The sequence below is a fragment of the Cupressus sempervirens genome, chromosome 3 (genome assembly GCF_028749045.1).
Source record: "Cupressus sempervirens isolate cs-2001-9-10 chromosome 3, ASM2874904v1, whole genome shotgun sequence".
NCBI lineage: Eukaryota > Viridiplantae > Streptophyta > Pinopsida > Cupressales > Cupressaceae > Cupressus > Cupressus sempervirens.
Genome location: NC_143120.1, coordinates 172856692 through 172875158, shown reverse-complemented (window position 1 = coordinate 172875158; position 18467 = coordinate 172856692). Strand labels below are relative to the sequence as shown.

The following is an 18467-nucleotide window of genomic DNA, read 5'->3' as shown; positions in this document are numbered from 1 at the left end:
AATGAAATATAAATTCAGCAAAACAACATGCAATGAAGAGATTAACCCTCTCTTGAACAACATTGTGGCAGCTATCCCTAGTGACCAACCGAGAAATAAAAAAGAACACCTAAGAGAAGAGGCGATTTATCTTCAGAATACTAGAATATTTTGACTAACTACACTCCCATATAATTCAGGAATCTCAGAGATGAACAAAACAGAATACAACCATGTTTCTCTCAAAACAGTTAAAACAATCATTTATTTCCAAAAGATCATGTTAAGCTTCAAACAATCTCAAATAACAAACAGTGCAACATGAAGCACCCAATGTTCAACTATGTCCCTGCTCAACAATCATGCAAACAGCAGCTAGAGAAGTATCAATTAGCATTGCAAGATAATCCATCTTAGCCATAACGCCGAAAATCAAGCTATCAAAAACTCCAATACCTTGCAACCGAGAGACACAAGTATCCTGATTAGTTTCTGCAGCGTACAGTGATGCCAACGCATCCTGAATATGTTCTTTAAAATTGGCATCAGATAATTGCCGTAATTCTATCTCTGAGTGATGAAGCCGGTTCCTTGTATCTTGCAACAGCTCTGCGCACTCTTCAATCTCAGAAATATAAGGATTTCGTTTTCTGAGCTTTTCCATTATACGAGAAACTGGTTTCGCTTCTCTACAAGACAAACCCACTGCCATTACTGAGAGCTTCGTTAAATTTGCCTGCAGAGCCCCGTGAGCTTTGGACAACGATGAAATGCAAAAGTCTCTATGTAAGGAATTATTGGAGGCCTTAATAATTGTATCAGGAGAGATGCCACACACTTCATTAATTGCTACAAACATTATTACACAAAAGAGAACAGTTTTGAAGAGCGCCATTCTTGCATTCAAGAATTGTACTGATTGGATTCAGCAGAAATAATATATGAAACAATGAATTTTCCAACTCAGCGGTTTTTTCTTGTGTGGTGAATGGGGTCTGTTGACTGCTTTATGTATCTGTCTGAGCCCTTCTTTCACTCCAACTTTGCTTGACCCGAGTGATTCGCTAGTTTCCATTCTCGTCCGCTGTTTCCCTTAAATCTTTCTCTCTTTCCCTTTTTTCATTTTGCTAACTGGAAAAATCCACATAAGCCTTACTCCCGAGTCCCGCCTCTTAGTTTTAGCAGTGGGAATTTAGGGAATTCAAAATCCACATCAGGCTTGTTCATTTTTTAGAAGTTTTGGATTCAGCACTGGAATTCATCAGCCGTTGGATTCAACGCGTAATCTATCTAAGCTAATAATATCTCATCTATTTCCCACGCGTAATCAATCTATCAAGTTATAGAACACAACTACACGTATGCCTAGATAAAAAGCAATTTAATAGTTCAAAAACATGCAACAAAATTTTGGAACAAAACGGAACACATCTTAAAAAGAGGACTAGGAGAGCCAAATGTTTAGGGAGGAAGGCTAAGATTAAAGAAATTTCTAAATTGTCATCTCATTTTTGGTAGTCACTAGTTTGATATTTGTAGTGTTGGATAAATTTTGGTCTGTTTTACTTAGTTGTGTGGTAGTCTAGTAGTCATTGCTCTGTACTTAATCATTTTGTAAATTATGAATCAAGATGGACACTCTAATTTGCCCAACATGAAAATTTGAAGAGGATCAAAAGATCTTTTTACGATGACATCCCTGACAAAAAATTTCCTATCAACTTGCAATGAGGTTTGTGCCCGTTGTAGATTTCATCATTCATGCTGTAAAAATAGTTCTCAGATGCACGTTTCTCAAAAATGCGAATAGGTAGTTTTTTAACATAGACATTATGTCCCATTTTCTAAGCCCCTTTTACTGACCTTGGAGAAGAAAGGGTTGACATTTTGATGCTCACGGAGAAGAATTTTCAAGCATAATACCTTGATGATGACATTGATATTATTGCTCGGTATTAGGGGTGGAGATCTTTTGGGTAGCTGAAATAAACAAGCTTCCGGAACTTGACCAGAATGTGGCCTTGTAACCATTTCTATTGGGAAATTGAAGCGCAATAAGAAATGGGCACAAATTGGTACGAATTTGAAAATGTTAAAATCTAGACGAAGTGGTAGAAGACAATTAGTGTTTCAAGAATTCATAGACTTAGTCAGATCTCTTCTTTTTACAAGATAGAGTAGCACTAGGGTTATTTTCCCTTAGACTATAATTTTCAAGAGAAAATAATTCAAAGTTTGGAGTTCATATAAAATTATGTTTTATTGTTATGTTTGCTTTTGCAATGTTTTTGCATTTTGAGATGTTTCCATTAAATTGTTAAGAAGCATAATTTACAACATTTAAGATTGAATTAAAATTAACATATTGAAGTTTAACATTTAAATTAAGTAATAAATCATGTAATTCACCAGTAGAGAATGTGTCTAACAAAAAATGATATTTACTTTAATTATCTACTACTATATGAAATTTTTTAATTAGTTTAAATTTGATACAATCAAAATATATAATTACTACCGTAAAAGTGTCAAGCATTATTTTTTCTTAGGGAAGTTTGAACCTGTCTTATTATGTGTGTTAATAATTATTAATAATAATATTCAAATTTTAATATATATTATGTGTAGAAACTAGATTTTTTTAGTGCAGCCAATTCAATTTTGTAAATATGAATGCATTAGACAATCAAATTTAAAATGAATCAATGAAATGCTTATTAGTACTTGTTGGTAGGCTAAGTGCTATTATGATACTTTTTTAAATTTAAGACTTTAAACTAATGATTAGTTTTTTTTATGTTTGTAATAGTAAGAATAAATTATTGTAAATTTTTTTTATCAAATACATTACAAAATATTAACTTTATAAATTTTACAAAATATTTTATTAAGTTATGATTTGATAAATTCAGGGATTATATTGGCCAAATTTGATAGATTATAAAAATAATACTTTTTAAGAGTTTTTTTTTATTAAGTTGAATGTGATTCATTAACATTAATATTTTTATTATTTTTAATGTAAGTACATTAGTTTAGATTTTTATATTTTAATAATATATATTTTTTATCATTGAATTAAAAATAATATTACTTATATTATATAATTATTTAAGATTTATTATTATTTTAAAAAATATTATTATTTTTATATTATAATTACTTATAATATAATAGTAATCATATGATATAGATGTAATATATCATACATCAATGATTATATTTATGAATAAAATTTAAATTAATATCATTATAGAAAAATATAATTATATAACATTTTTATTAATTAAAATATTTATATATTATAATAAATTTATTAAGACAAGAGGTTTATATGTTACTCCCGATTTTTACAATTTTTTGTCTGAAAAAACCCTTTCCCATTTTTATTTCTTTTATTATAATTAGTTATTTATGTTTCATTTTTTAATTATAGAAACTATCCAAGAGCTTCTAATTTTTACTATTATCTCTAGATTACAAAGCTCTTATTCTAATTAGATGATTTCAAAAAAATACTCATTCATTATATTGAATATTTTAATTTTCATGGATCATCATATTGCAATTCAATTTTTGTTTAGTTACTCACATATTGCTTAAATACATTTTTACAGTTTATATTGTTTTGAATTAGTTATTCCTGGTTCATTGGTTGTGGTTTATATTTTTTTTATTGATATATTTGGATATCTTATTTAAAATATTTAATTTTTTAACTTTTTTTGTTGTTCTAAGAGGAGTTGAATCTTGGCTATGTGCCTTATTGTATTATTTAGATGTGATGTATTTTGTTATACTTGGAATGAAAGCGTGTATCGACAGTTAATAGTACAAGGCACTGATGTGCTCAATCATCAAATCATATTTTGGTTTTCATTGAAGTCATTAGGTTTGATAATAATATCCTAACAATACTAATAAGTTAATTTTTGTCTTTTTAATAAGCACATGTAAAAGAGATGCAAAATTTTAATTCAAGAATGCAATAATGTATTCTATTAGATTTTGTAATAGAAGTATACATATACTAAATTGATGGCTTTCATTGTTGGAGACTCTATTTCTCAAGATTATTGTTCTTTACTAATATTGATATCATATTATTAACATGAGAAATATCCAAATAATAAAGTAGCTTTAATGTTAAATAAATATTTGAAACCATGATAAATGCAACTAATTATAAATAATATTTACAAAATATTGAGTTAAATAAATTTTAAAAATGTCGAATAAATATTTTATTATGCACACATGAAACCATTTTTATTTTAAACCAATAAGTCTGTTATTAGTTTTCCATGTAAATCTCTTAAAAGTCATTCTTTAAAGAAAAGGTTAAAATAAAGAAAAGGCTAAAATAATCTTTAAAGACTAAAGGTTTTTAGAAGCAAGAGTAAGGATCATAGTTTTCCATTCAAATGTTTTAAATGTTAAACTTTAAAGAAAAGGCTAAAATACTATCTTAAAGAATGATAAAGATTTTTAGAAACAATATTAAGATTATGATTTTCTATCCAAATATTTTAAATATCAATCTTCAATCAAAATACTAAAATAATATCTAAAAATTGATTAAAAAAAATTAGGAACAAGATTATGAATCATAAATTTCTATGTTAATTAGTTAAATAAAAAAATATATTATTACTTATTCTATTTAAAATAAATTGAAAAGATTATTTTATTTTATCTAAAAATTAATTGAAATTTAATAATTTTTTTAAATAATAATCAAACCTTAAAGAATTTTCTATTGATAAGTATTGAAGTGAGGGATTTAAAAAAATAAATTCTTTTATTGGTAAACACATTTTTTATCTTAAATTCTTTTTTTGTCAAAAACATGTTATTTTTTTTTCATAACTTTTAAAATTTACCATAATGTATTTTTAAGTGTTATGTTATGTTGTTAGAATTATTTTACTATTAATTATTAACATTTATTTTTGGTATTATGAAGACTATTAATTATCACATAATCATCTTTATTTATTTTTTTAAAAATATTTTTACATTATTAATGAATATTTTATATTTTCTAGCTGTGCATTGTTGCATGCATAAATGCATGCAACTACTAGTTAAATTTAAATTAGATTTATATAAAAACTAAAGGAAAGTACTAAGCCTTGTTAAAGTTGTATACATTCATTTTTTTGATGAAAGTATCATTGAGAATTTTTCTTATTTTTCAAACTAAGAAATATTCTAATATATTTAAGAATTATAATTTTGTTATTATAAAGGGGATACCCTAAGAACCATTGTATGAACAAAGATCAACAACTCCACATGTGTTTTTGGCCAATTTTGGCAACAATTGACGTGTTTTCCTAAATTCTCTTAGAAAGAAGACAAGTGGGAAACATGTATCAAGTGTGAACTCACTATGCTAATAGTAGCACCATTTGATCAACTTAGTTTGATGACACGAGATGATTTTTGGGCAAATTTGTAGAATGCTTGACTATTTTAATAAAGGTCACCCAAACAGAAAACACACATCAACTCTAATAATAATAAATATCAATGATGTTTCATTATTAAATTATTTTTTATTTTAATAATTTGAAGGAGAGGATATGCATGTATCAGATGATATTGACTTTTATTATTTTGTAATGTATTAATCTATTAAATTTTTTATTAATTTAAATTTGATATGTATTTATTGGGAACTATGAAGTATAAGATTATTGAATTAAAATATATACAACTACTACCATACAAGTGTCAAGTATGTAGTATGAATTAATGACTTTATGATTTTCAAGTTCAATAATTAATCATGAGTTGAAGACCTATGCAAGGTCAAAAAATTAAACTCGATAATAAAATTTATTTCTCTATTAGATGAGTTTAAAATGAATCATTGAAATGCTTATTAAAATCATGAGTTGAAGAGCTATGCAAGGTCAAAAAATTAAACTAGATAATAAAATTTATTTCTCCATTAGATGAGTTTAAAATGAATCATTGAAATGCTTACTAAGGTTGTACAAATTCATTTTTTGTATTGAAAGTTTCATTCCAAAATTATTTTATTTTTAAACTTAGAAATACTCTACTAAATATTTACAAACTATTCTATCATATATATATATATATATATAGAACTAAGAAGATGTAACATGGTGGGGGGAAGAAAGAGAGACATATGCACACATAGAGCCACTCAACTAGAGAGGTTGGAGAATTCAATGAAGGAGGTTGTGGATAACCATATTGGCATTTTCCAAAAATCTATCACCTTGGAAAAATTTACCATGAAGGTCATGCACTCCGCTGCCACCACTCTCTATTTTCTACAAGTCAACAAGGATGAGAAAGATACCGACAAAGAGAGTGAAAATACTTGCTCCATCTATGGTTTCCTAGTGAAGGGTTGGCTAAAGATACTACTTGATATGCCCATCAAAGAGGAGGGGATAGATCTGAACAGGGAAGGGCTTGAGGCAAAGGTGGGTTAATGGGGAGAGAAAGTGGGAAATCAACCTTTGGTTCTTTTTTTTTGGTTTTTTGTTATGTTTTTGATCCCATTGAACTTTGTGCCCTATGGGGGTTTTATTTATATGTTTATGATCATGAACTAGACTAGTAGTAGCAATAGATTTTTTGAATGCCAATATAACTTTTTTTATTATCTGCATATTAGGGATAGGATTGTTGATAAGGATTACTCTTTTTTGGAGCTAGTGTTTAGCTGATTTATTGAAGTATAAAATTGGTATCAGTTAGATAATTGGGAGGTGACTTTTTTGCTATTCTTTAGCCTCTTGTACTTTGGGCTCAACTACCCTTTCTTTTGGCTGCTATCTAATATTTCAAAAATATTTTACTATCATTTAAACTTAAAAAGTTCAATTTCTTACATTTATAAGGGTTTTTAAAAAAATAAAATTATTTTGATATAAAATATGATAAATTAAATATGTTAAATTTGTTGAGTAAATAATTAATTATTAATTATTTATTCTATTACTTAAGCTTACTTAGGTTAATGCATATTTAGTAATTAATGCATGTAGTGGTTGTTGTTGACAACTCGGGAGTTTTCTCCTTTTTTAGCATATTCCACTTTTTGAGGATATGTGCTGAGTTGTCATTTTTGTCCTCTACCTCCTTCCAGCTTGTTCTACAAGCTTCCATGAGGCCTTTTTAAACGGTCTCTCTCTCATTGTAAATTATTCCATTCACATAGCAATCTCATTTTCCTATTGTGAAATATTTCCTCTTGCATTGTTTGCTTCATGCTCTTGCTCTTTCGGTTTCTCTTCAGCAAGCTATTTGCATGTAGGTGATCTTGGCGACTGCGGAGTTGGATTTCATCAACTCCTACATGGTATCAGAGCCTCCCTGCCGCTTCTTGTTTGAAGGATTTGTGAAGCCGTGATTTGAAGTCACAAACCCTAGTTTGTTTGTGCATTTTTTCTTCAAATCAGGGCTAGAGCGAATTTTCGGAGCACTTTCAGCCCAAATGGGCATCACCATTGGATCCGGAAGGCCATTTACAGTCAAAATTCATATAAAACTTTCCATTTTTGGAGACAGAGCTCCGGAAGGCAAAAATTTTTTACATCAGAAGCTGCCGTACGGACTGTACGGACGATTTGCAATTTTAAAATTTAAAAAAAAAAAAAAAGCTTCTTTAAGGTGCTCCGCCAGGGCACCACCGGCGGGCCAACCCGACGCCGCCAGTGCTCCGCCACCAGCGGAGCATCCGCTGTCATCCAGAGTTTTCGGCCGCCGCAGCGCCTCCGACTGGCCGCTCCTCCCGGGCGCTCCACCCGAAACTCCTGCCGCGCGGTCGGACTCCACCGCCTCCGCTCTCCGCAGCCGCAGCGGAGCCTCCGCCACCGCCGCGGAAGCGTCAGGCTCGCCGACGACACTCCGCTCTGCCAGCGCCTCCCGCCGCCGTAGACAGCGGCGCCGCCGGGTTTTCCTCCCGGGCGCCACCGCCACCAGCGGTTTTCGCTGCTCCGCCGCCCTGCGGCCTCTCCAACCACCGACCGCCACGTGGCTGCTAACAGATGTGCTGACGTCATATTCCGGTGTGCTGACGTCACTTTCTCGGCATGTGACATCGCCTTTTCGTGACGGTTTTTTTTTCGGCAACAGGTTTGTGACGGGCATACGGCCGTCAAATTTATACCCGTGTCTGTAATTTTCCAGCAAGTGTATTTTTTGAGCAGCAGTCAGTTTTTTGGCTATAACTTGAGCATACGGAGGTCTTTTTCCGATCCGAAAGAAGCGTCGGAAAGCTGACTTAGAGAGGGACACATTGGTGCTAGTTTCGCATGATTTTGAGTTCGTTTGAGCTTCCAATTTTTGTGTCAAAGTAGAGGCTTCTGTTTCCTATTCTGCATCAACAAATCCAGGTTCCTTTCCAATTTTTTTGCTTTCCTTAGTTGTTTTTTTGTGGTATTTGGGAGATATTTTTGTACGTTTGTGGGGGGGTGTCTTTCTTTTCTGTAATTTACTTCAGTTAAGACCCTTCTACTTCTGTCTTCTTCTTTCTCTCAATGGCGGATCCATCTATATCCCATCTCACACCACACAACTACCACACATGGAAGGCACAAATGACTAGACTTCTAATGTCAAGAGGTCTATGGTCTTGTTTGGATGAGCATCAGCCTAATCTCCAACGACCTTATGAGATTCTACAACACAGGAACAAGATGGATGAAGCCATGGGGCTTATTGCACTCAACATTTCAGACAGCTTATTGTTTCACCTGGATGGTTTGACTACTCCACGGGCTTATTGGCTAAGATTTCAGACTTTGTTTGGACAAGTGAATGAGTTTCGGGCACTTCAGCTAGATGCAGAATTGACTTCTTTGACACCTGATCACTTTCCCACCATTGAGGACTTCTTGATGAAGTTCAAATCTCTACGTACACTTTTGCAGGGATGTGGGAAGAACAAAACAGATGATGAGTGTATCTTTTTGGTACTCTCAAAGTTAAAGGGACAGTATCAGATCTTCTCTTCCACTTTCTACTCCACTATGGATGCCTTGGGTGATAGACATAGGATGCCTTCATTTGAGATATTTTGTAATCGGTTAACCCGTGAACAATCGAAGATTACTCAAATGGATTCACTTTCAAGTTCTCAGTCACAGGCATTGCTTTCCAAGGTTACACAGGAACAGAAGTTGAAGCAGCTATCAGATCCCTCTTCTACTAGTTCATCATCTTCTAACAAGAAGGAGAAAAAGAAGACCGCAACTCCTACCTGTTCCTATTGTGGGAAAGGATCTCATGATGAGGCACGTTGTTTTCAGAAGAGATGTGATGGCTATGAGAAACAGATTGCTGATTTGCATGCTCTCCTTCAGAAGAGCACTATTTCCTCTCCATCCTCTTCTACCTCACAAGGGTCTTCTTTTCAGGCTTCTTCCACCTCTTCAACATCTACATCAGATCTTGGAAAGGGTCATGCATTACAGGCTTCCATTGCATCTTCTTCACAGGTTCCTTGGATACTGGATTCAGGTGCTTCTCACCATATGACATCTTCTCAAGGTGTCTTCTCCACTCTTGAGGCTTCTCCTATTCCTCACATTCTCATGGGGAATAACACTGCATTACCAGTCTGTGGGAAAGGTTCAGTTCCCATCCAAGATGGTATATTCAATGATGTATTGTATGTTCCATCTTTGTCTGCCAACCTTCTCTCAATTTCTCAGATTACACGCAGTGGATCAGGGAAGACAGTTGAGTTCACTACTGATTCAGTCTTCATTTGAGATCGTGCTATAGGAGATCTTATTGCTACAGGGGCAGTTGATCCTTCCACTCATCTCTATACCTTCTCACACTTTGGTCCACCATCTCCATTGTTGGAGCACACTACTTCTCTTTCGCAGGAGCATCGTGTGATGCAGTCAGGACACTTGAACCTTTGTATTGTTCCTGAGATCCCTATTTTGACTGCCACACCACAACCAGTTGAGGGCTTTTCCTCTCTACAAGATTCTCCTTCCACTCTACCTGATCTTCCAGCTTCATTTATTGAGACTCCAGGTACACTTGTTGCAGATACTTCAGTAGACATTCATGACAATGTCATCACACCTGCCTTGGGAATTCCCGTTTCGGTTCCTCATACATTCTCTTTTGGACATCAGCTAGGCTTTCCAATTGCTCCTCTCACGCAGGGATTTCCTTGTTACATGCCTTTGTTCCTTCCGAATTGGAGTTTCATTGGTTCGATCATTTCTACAGGAGCTCCATCATTATGGGGGGGGCTTGGTGTCTATTCTCATGGGGGGGCTAGTTGTACTTATGGTTTTGAGAGAGTCTCTTGAAACATTTCTGGCGGAAGTTGTCCTTGGGGGGATTGGTTGAGGCCTTCCTTCCTTCACTTCATATTTTTTTTAGCATGTTGTTTTTACCTCTTTTTTGGGGGAGGGTTTTTCCCATGTGGTTTTCTCTCTTTCCTCGCTTACAGAGGTTGCATTCTTCTTGCATTGTACATGGGTACCTAACATGGCCTCGTTGCCGGGACCCATTTTGCATTTCATCTTAGTTTTGTGAGCTTAAGGCATTTCCCTAAGTTGCACTTAAGGGGGGGTGTTAGAGTAAATAATTAATTATTAATTATTTATTCTATTACTTAAGCTTACTTAGGTTAATGCATATTTAGTAATTAATGCATGTAGTGGTTGTTGTTGACAACTCGGGAGTTTTCTCCCTTTTTAGCATATTCCACTTTTTGAGGATATGTGCTGAGTTGTCATTTTTGTCCTCTACCTCCTTCCAGCTTGTTCTACAAGCTTCCATGAGGCCTTTTTAAACGGTCTCTCTCTCATTGTAAATTATTCCATTCACATAGCAATCTCATTTTCCTATTGTGAAATATTTCCTCTTGCATTGTTTGCTTCATGCTCTTGCTCTTTCGGTTTCTCTTCAGCAAGCTATTTGCATGTAGGTGATCTTGGCGACTGCGGAGTTGGATTTCATCAACTCCTACAAAATTTGGCTAAAAAAATATATCTATAGACTATAATATTATTTATCATATCAATATACCAATTATGCTTTACTTATAACTTACTAACTACAACAATCTATGGTTATTTATATATCTAATTATTATTAACAATAACTTAGTATCCATAATCCAAGAACTAATTAATGAAATGGTCTTATTAAATTTTACTTATTTATAGTTCTTTGAAATATAGTTTTGTTATTATTAAAATATAATAATAATTAATATTATCATTATTATAATGTAAAAAACATGAATATAATAAAGGAGATGCCTCGACTACTATTGGATGAACAAATATCAATGACTTGAGATGTTTTTAGGTTGATTTGGCACCACTTGACTTGTTTTGACAAATGACCTTGGAGAAAAGACATGTGTCATAAATGTATCATGTATGACTAATCACTCTTTATTTAGACGTAGTAAATAACATAGTAAGAACCGATGTCAAAATATTGACATCATTTACATTGTACCAAAAAAGCAACACACCAACCAATAATTAATCAACACAAATCAATGACCCCAAATGTATCTCGATCTAATTTCAGCAATAATCAACTTGTGGAAATAAGAGACGTGACATACATGTATCAAGGGATCAATTAGGTTGGTGGGTGTGAATATTATTATATTTATTATCGGTGCACTAGTGAGACATCTAAAAAGGAAATGATCAATGTGCCAACCATTATTGGATCATTAAATATCAACGGCTCGAGATGTATTTCAAGCTAATTTTGGCTACAATAATCTATTTGTCAACATTTTTCCCAAAAATAAGTCTTTAGAAAGAAGTCTCTTACTCTTCATAAATTAGCAATAATTAGTAAAGTTAATCCTAAATTATACTAAATGTTGCAAGTTTCACAATTAATTAGTATACTACTTGTACATTGTGCATAAGTGAAAGAAGTTGGGTCTCAATTCTGTGGAAGTCCATTTCATGGAATGAGACTTCTTCAGAAATGGACATCCAACTTTTAAGAACCACGTACCCAATATGGCTCGAGTGCTCAATCTGTATTCAAAGATTGAGCACCCAATTTTTTAATATAGATCGAGCATCTAAACCATATTTTAAAAATTAGGCACCTGACTTCTAAAAACATAAAACCCATTTTTTTTGTAGTCTTTCTTTTTGTCATTTAAACTACTGATTTGTGCTTGGAAACAAGAGCCCGATTTGAGCTTTTCACCAACCCCCTAGCTGATTTTTCACTTTTACAGGTATTTTAATTTCTTTTATATTATTTTTTTTCATTCTTTTTTATTATTTTTCTTTACAATTTTGTCAATTTATTACATTTTTATTCACAATTAATAATTTTACATATGTACAATTTTAGATTTGCATTGTAAATTATTATTTTCTATGGATTATTATTCAAATTATATTTAGATTATGTTTTCTCTCCTCCCTTTTATGATAGAACTAGATATTCATTTATTTATTTTGTTTTGTAGATGTTCATTTAAAAATTAGTATTTTTAGATGTTTGGATGTATTTAATTTATATGACACATAATTAAAGTTAAATTGATGGATGTTTGTAGATGCATTAGATGCGTAGATTGTTTAAACATGTATTTAAATTGATTTTTTAGATTTATTTCAACTAAATATTAATTGTAAATTATTTTTTTGTACATATTAAATATTAACAAAAGTTTATGGTTAGTCTTTTTATAAACCTTATACTTAAACCTACAATTTACACTTAAATACATGATGAAATATATTTTTAGCTCAAATATATTAACTTATTACCCTATTTGTATCCCTAATTCACCTATAATCCAAATCTTAGGTATATATTAGATCTTGAACTTAATAATTAAACCCTAACCATAACTATAATTCACTTTTTAACCTTAACTATAATTAGTTCATATTTCACTCTACTTGAACCATAACCCTATTCTATCCTTATGTCTAGTAAAAATCATCTCCAACCATAAGGGTAATTAAACTAAACTATATAATTCTATCCTAATTTGAATGCTAACCATAATCTAATCTTAACTAGAGCCATAGTAACATTGTCTTCAATATGTACATCCTCACTGAACTCTACCTAATGCATAATCTAAAACCCTTACTTTAATCCTATAACTAACTCTAAACCTTAAATGTCTAGCTAGATAATAAGTTATGTCTCAAACCTTATATTCCTAACCCTACCATATAGACACTATATTCTAAACATAAATGTAAACCACGATGTTAGCCCATATTCATACCCTAAAATTTTATCTCTAAAACTTAACCATGTAACCCTAATCCTCTAAACTTAACCCCTAAAATGCTTACTTTATCCCTCAAACTAGGTAACCAAGCTATATTCCTAATATATATATATATATATATATATATATATATATATATATATATATGAATGAATTATGATAAGAATTAGTAGGAGATTATGGTTTAGGAATATAGCCTGGTTAACTCTTATCATAATTCATATGTGTGTGTATGTATATGTATATATTTTTGAAAAACACTTCTAATTCTTACCCTAATCTTGACCCTAATCAAAACCCTAACCCTAGTCCTTTGTGTAACAATAACTTTAACTATATTGGACAATCGTAAGTTAATGTAATCCATAACCTTAATAATAATCCATTTTGTAAATTTAATCTCTATCCTCCTATTTTTGATATATTCAAGTAGTTAAAGATATATTAAATGTAAATATATGCTTTTAAAGGTGTAATTATATTGATCTATTTAGATTTATTTTAACTAAATATAAATTGTAAATTACTTTTATGTTGTACATATTAAACACTAACCAAATTTAAGGGTTGGAATTTACTTAAATGATTTACTTAAATATACACTTTATAGTTATGTATGTTTATGATTCAATGTTTCTTTAACCCTAATATATATTATTTATCATTAGCATTAATATTCTACCCTTAATTCAGCTATAATACAAACCATAGGTATAAATGAACCCTTCAATTTAATAACCACACTAAATAACCATAATCTTGAATCATAACTAAAATTCACTTCTTGAACCTAAATCAAGCTATAATATTTTCCTTTACTTGTATGTATCCATATTCCATCCTTAGGTCTACCACACATTGTGCTTCAACCATAAGAGCACTAAACTACATTCATCTATCATAGTTTGAACCTTAACCATAATCCAACCTTAGAACTAGAGCCACAATAACCCTAATCGTAATTGTTGGATATAATTGTCTAATTGTGTGTTATCTTTGATATTACACAAATATCATATTAGTTGTTTGTCAGTGCTTACCAAGCTCACTTGGCCAGCAATGCAATTTTCCTTTTCTACTAAGCATTCCTAGAGATTACACTGTGAAGACAGTGTCTACCGAGCTCACTTGGGCATTGAAAGAAATTATGGTAGAAAGCAGTGTTAACTAAGTTCTCTTGGTCAATAAAGGAAAATTGGTCAGAGTTAGTGCTCATCGAGTTCACTCGGTTGCTAAAGGATTTTGCAAGTTCATAGTGTTAACCAAGTTTTTGTTGGTTAACATAGGAAATCATTATTAGGATCAGTTTTTACCGAGTAGGGTTGGCCAATGAAGGATTTTGTTGATTTGAGAAATGAAGTTTTAAACATTTCATGTACTAATTCTAGCTGACTATGGTAATGATCATTGGTCATTGTAAGTTGTGATTGGGCTGACTTGATAATCTAAATGGTATAAATCAAAGGTCAAGTTCAAATTCTAATGAGCGAATATGCAAGTGTATTGATTGTTTGAAAAGGAAAGTATGGGTGAATGTGAAGGATGGTTAGATATCCTTGAGGAGTAGCAAAGTTATATTCAATTAGGAAGGATCTAGCATGAAGTAGAACAAAGATCAATAATCAACAATTTAGTTGCATCTCATTTAGGTCATTTCATTGTTACTTTCTTACCATTGTAGCAATGATTCCAAAATCTCTTAACAGATTTGGTTTAACAGCCAGTTGTACATCCTCTAAGAAGGTGATAGTTTCATTGAATTGTTCTAAAGACCTCTTGAAAGGCCACTCCTAATAGGGTGATTAAATCCTCTAACAAGGTTACACCTAACAGTGTGTTTTTGTAACCTTTAACTAGGTTGGCTCCTAATAGGGCTCACTTTAGAAGAGTGAAAATTAATAACTAAATACATTGGTGGTTTTTCTCATATTGGATTTCCACATTAAATCCTGGTGTCTCATGTGTTCATGTTATTCATTTTATGCTTACAAGTTAATCACTGTGAATATTTAAGTTTAGTAATAAGTAAATCACACTACTTTTACTGAGTTACATCATTTTCTGTGTGTTTATTGAATTAGAACAGAAATTAGTTTTATTGTTAATATCCAAGGGATCTAAAATATTTTTGTGTTGTAACTAATTCACCCCCCCTCTCAGTTACTCCATCTATATTTCCAACAATTTGTATTAGAGCTTTTGGTGTTTGTAGGAAAGGTTTCAAGGACTTAAGCTAAAAATCAAGATGTCTTACAAGAGAGAAATTCCAAGGCTTAACAGAGATAAGTTTTCAGCATGGTAGGGACTCATGAGACTTCATTTGGCTTTCATTGGCGATTCAAGATTGAAATGCCTTAATGAAGAATACACAACTCTCACTGGTACATTATCTATTGGTGACATTGCTGAGAAAAAGACTCATAACATCATGATGATAGATATTGCATCTTCTCTAAGCTATGAAGAATTTGATGATATCAAGGATTGCAAAACTACCTTTGAAATGTGGAACAAGCTGAAAGACATCTATGGTGGTGATGACAATGTGAGGAGAGCCAAAGCAGAAAGTCTTAAAGGACAATTTGATCATATGAGAATGAGAGAAAATGAAAACATTGCCAAATATGTTGAAAATATCAAAGTACGTGTTAGTGCAATCAAAGCTTCATGAGGAGACATCAAAGAATAAACTATTGTAAGTAAATTTCTTAGAACATTGGTTCATATCTATGCAATTAGAGTATATGCTATTCAAGAAAGAAGATGTTGGAAAAATCATAAGATAACTTTGGATACCTTAGTAGGAAGATTGATAGCCTTTGAGCTAGATAACTATGACAATTATGTTCTAGCTTCCAAGAATATTGAATTTGCATTTGAGATCGAGCTTTCACTTAAAGAAAAAGGTAAGAAGATAAAGGACACTTAGTTAGAAAGTGAAGAAGAATCAAAGGAAAATTTTGACAATGATCTTGAAGTTGTTGAAGCTCTACTTGCAAGGAAATATTCTAGAGGCAGAGGAAAATATAAAGGTAAAGTTTCCCTAATCTATTTTTCATGTGAAGAAATTGGTCATATTTTTGCTAGATGCCCAAAAAAAGAAAGCAAGAATGAGAAGAAAGGTCACAAGTGTAATGGAAAGAAAAATTTCAAATCATTCAAGGACAAAGGTGAGAAGACATGTTTTATGGCTAAAGATTATGATAAAAGTGAAGATGAAATAGTCTACATTGCTATGAAAGATGAATCTGATGATGAAGGAGATAAGATGGCACTCATCTCTCATGTGAGCAAAATTGATACATGGATCATAGATAGTGGATGTTCACATCATATGACTAGTGACAAAATAAAGTTTGAACACTTTGAAGACTATGATGGTGGTAGTGTAAGGTTTGGAAACAATGAACCTTGTTGCATAAAAGGGAGAGGTTGAATCTCATTAACCAAAGAACTTGTATGTGACAATGCCTATTGGATTGAGGGACTAAAACATAATTTGCTGACTGTGGCATAGCTAATCAACATTGGATTCAAGGTGGAATTCATGCATGGAAAAACAAGATTGTTGTATGACAAAGGAAAACTGATTGGATCAGGAAAACAAACAAAAGGTAACCTATTTTTATCTTGATCTTGGTGAGTACTCATGTTTTATTGCTCAAGTTGAAGAAAGTTGGTTATGGCATAGAAGGTTATGTCATGTAAATATTGATAACATGGTGAAAATAAGAAAATTCAAGAAAGTAAGAGGTATTCCTAGTTTGAAGAAACCTGATGTTGGTCTATGCAAGAATTGTCAGATTGGCAAAATGGGAAAGACTAGTTTTAAAAGCAAAAACTATCAATCTAAAGATATCTTAGAAATTTTGCATACTGATTTGTGTGGACCTATTGGAATTGAGAGCTATAGTGGAGAAAAATACTTCATTCTTTTTGTTGATGACTACTCTAGAATGATGATTGTTATGTATCTAAGAGAGAAGTCAGAAGCATTTGAGAAATTCAAATGGTATTTGGCAAGAGTGGAGAAAGAAATAGAGAAAAGATTGAAATTTTTAAGATCATACAGAAGTGTGAATTCATCTCCAATGAATTCAATAACTTTTGCATTAAAAGAGGAATCAAAAGACAGGTATCAGCCCCTGGAACTCCTGAGGAGAATGGAATAGCTAAAAGGAGGAACAGATCTATCATGGATTGTGTAAGGACTCTAATGATTGAAAATAACATTGCTATAAAATAATGGAAGGAAGCTATCGACACTACAGTTCATACTTTAAACCAAGTACAGTTAAAGAAGGACTCATATAAAACTCCCTATGAGTTATCGTATGTCTATAAACCCGGTGTATGTTACCTAAAAGTATTTGGAAGTAAATGTTATATCTCAAAAGAATCTAGAAAAGGAAAATTTGATGTGAAAGGTGATGAAGGTATATTTTTAGGATATTCTTGCAAGAGTAAGGCATATAGATGTTTGAATTTGTGTACTCATAAAATCATAGAAAGTGCACATGTGATAATTGATGTGTTTGCAAAAAGGACTAAAGAAGAAAGAAAAAAGAAACCAAAGAATTATAGGAGATTTATTTGCATTGAACCATATACATTGCTAGACACATCTATCAATAAGGAGACTTCTACTCTTCAGTCTTCCTCAATCACTGACTTGCAAGAAGTTCAAACTGACTCACAAGGACCTGAGTCACATTTTGAAGCTACTAAGCCTATTCCTACCAATTCTAAGCTACTAGAACCTATAGTTGAAGTTCAAGAGGATGACAATGCAATTCATTCAAAAGGCAAAGAACCTATATTAGCCAAGTATGTCAGGAGGCATGATGCACTAGATCAGATTATTGGAGATAAATCAGAAGGTACTATGACAAGAAGTAAGCTAAAAGGTACATGTTTACTTGCTGATTTTGAACCTAGAAATATCAAAGATGCATTGAAAAATGAAAGTTGGATTGAGGCTATGAATGAAGAGATAGAGAAAATAGAAAAGAACAAAACTTGGAATCTTGTACCAAGGCCTAAAGATAAAAATGTAATTGGAACAAAATGAGTATTTAGTAATAAGTTGAATGAAGATGGTAAGGTATCAAGAAACAAAGCTAGATTGGTGTGTAAAGGATATTGTCAAGAAGAAGGCATTGATTATGGTGAAGCTTTTGGTCATGTTGCAAGATTGGAAGGTGTTAGTACCATACTTGCATAT

At 32.1% G+C, this 18467-nt stretch overlaps 1 protein-coding gene across 1 annotated transcript; it reads right to left on the bottom strand.

The window, feature by feature from the left end:
* Positions 1-316: 316 nt before the first annotated feature.
* Positions 317-874, bottom strand: LOC149565338 (uncharacterized). Its single transcript, XM_089816303.1, has one exon. It carries the CDS (start codon positions 872-874, stop codon positions 317-319), a length of 558 nt encoding a protein of 185 aa, XP_089672429.1.
* Between the last annotated feature and the right edge of the window lie 17593 nt (positions 875-18467).

Excerpts from the sequence above, each read along its gene's own strand:
- LOC149565338 (XM_089816303.1), bottom strand. The coding sequence starts at position 874 with ATGGCGCTCTTCAAAACTGTTCTCTTTTGTGTAATAATGTTTGTAGCA.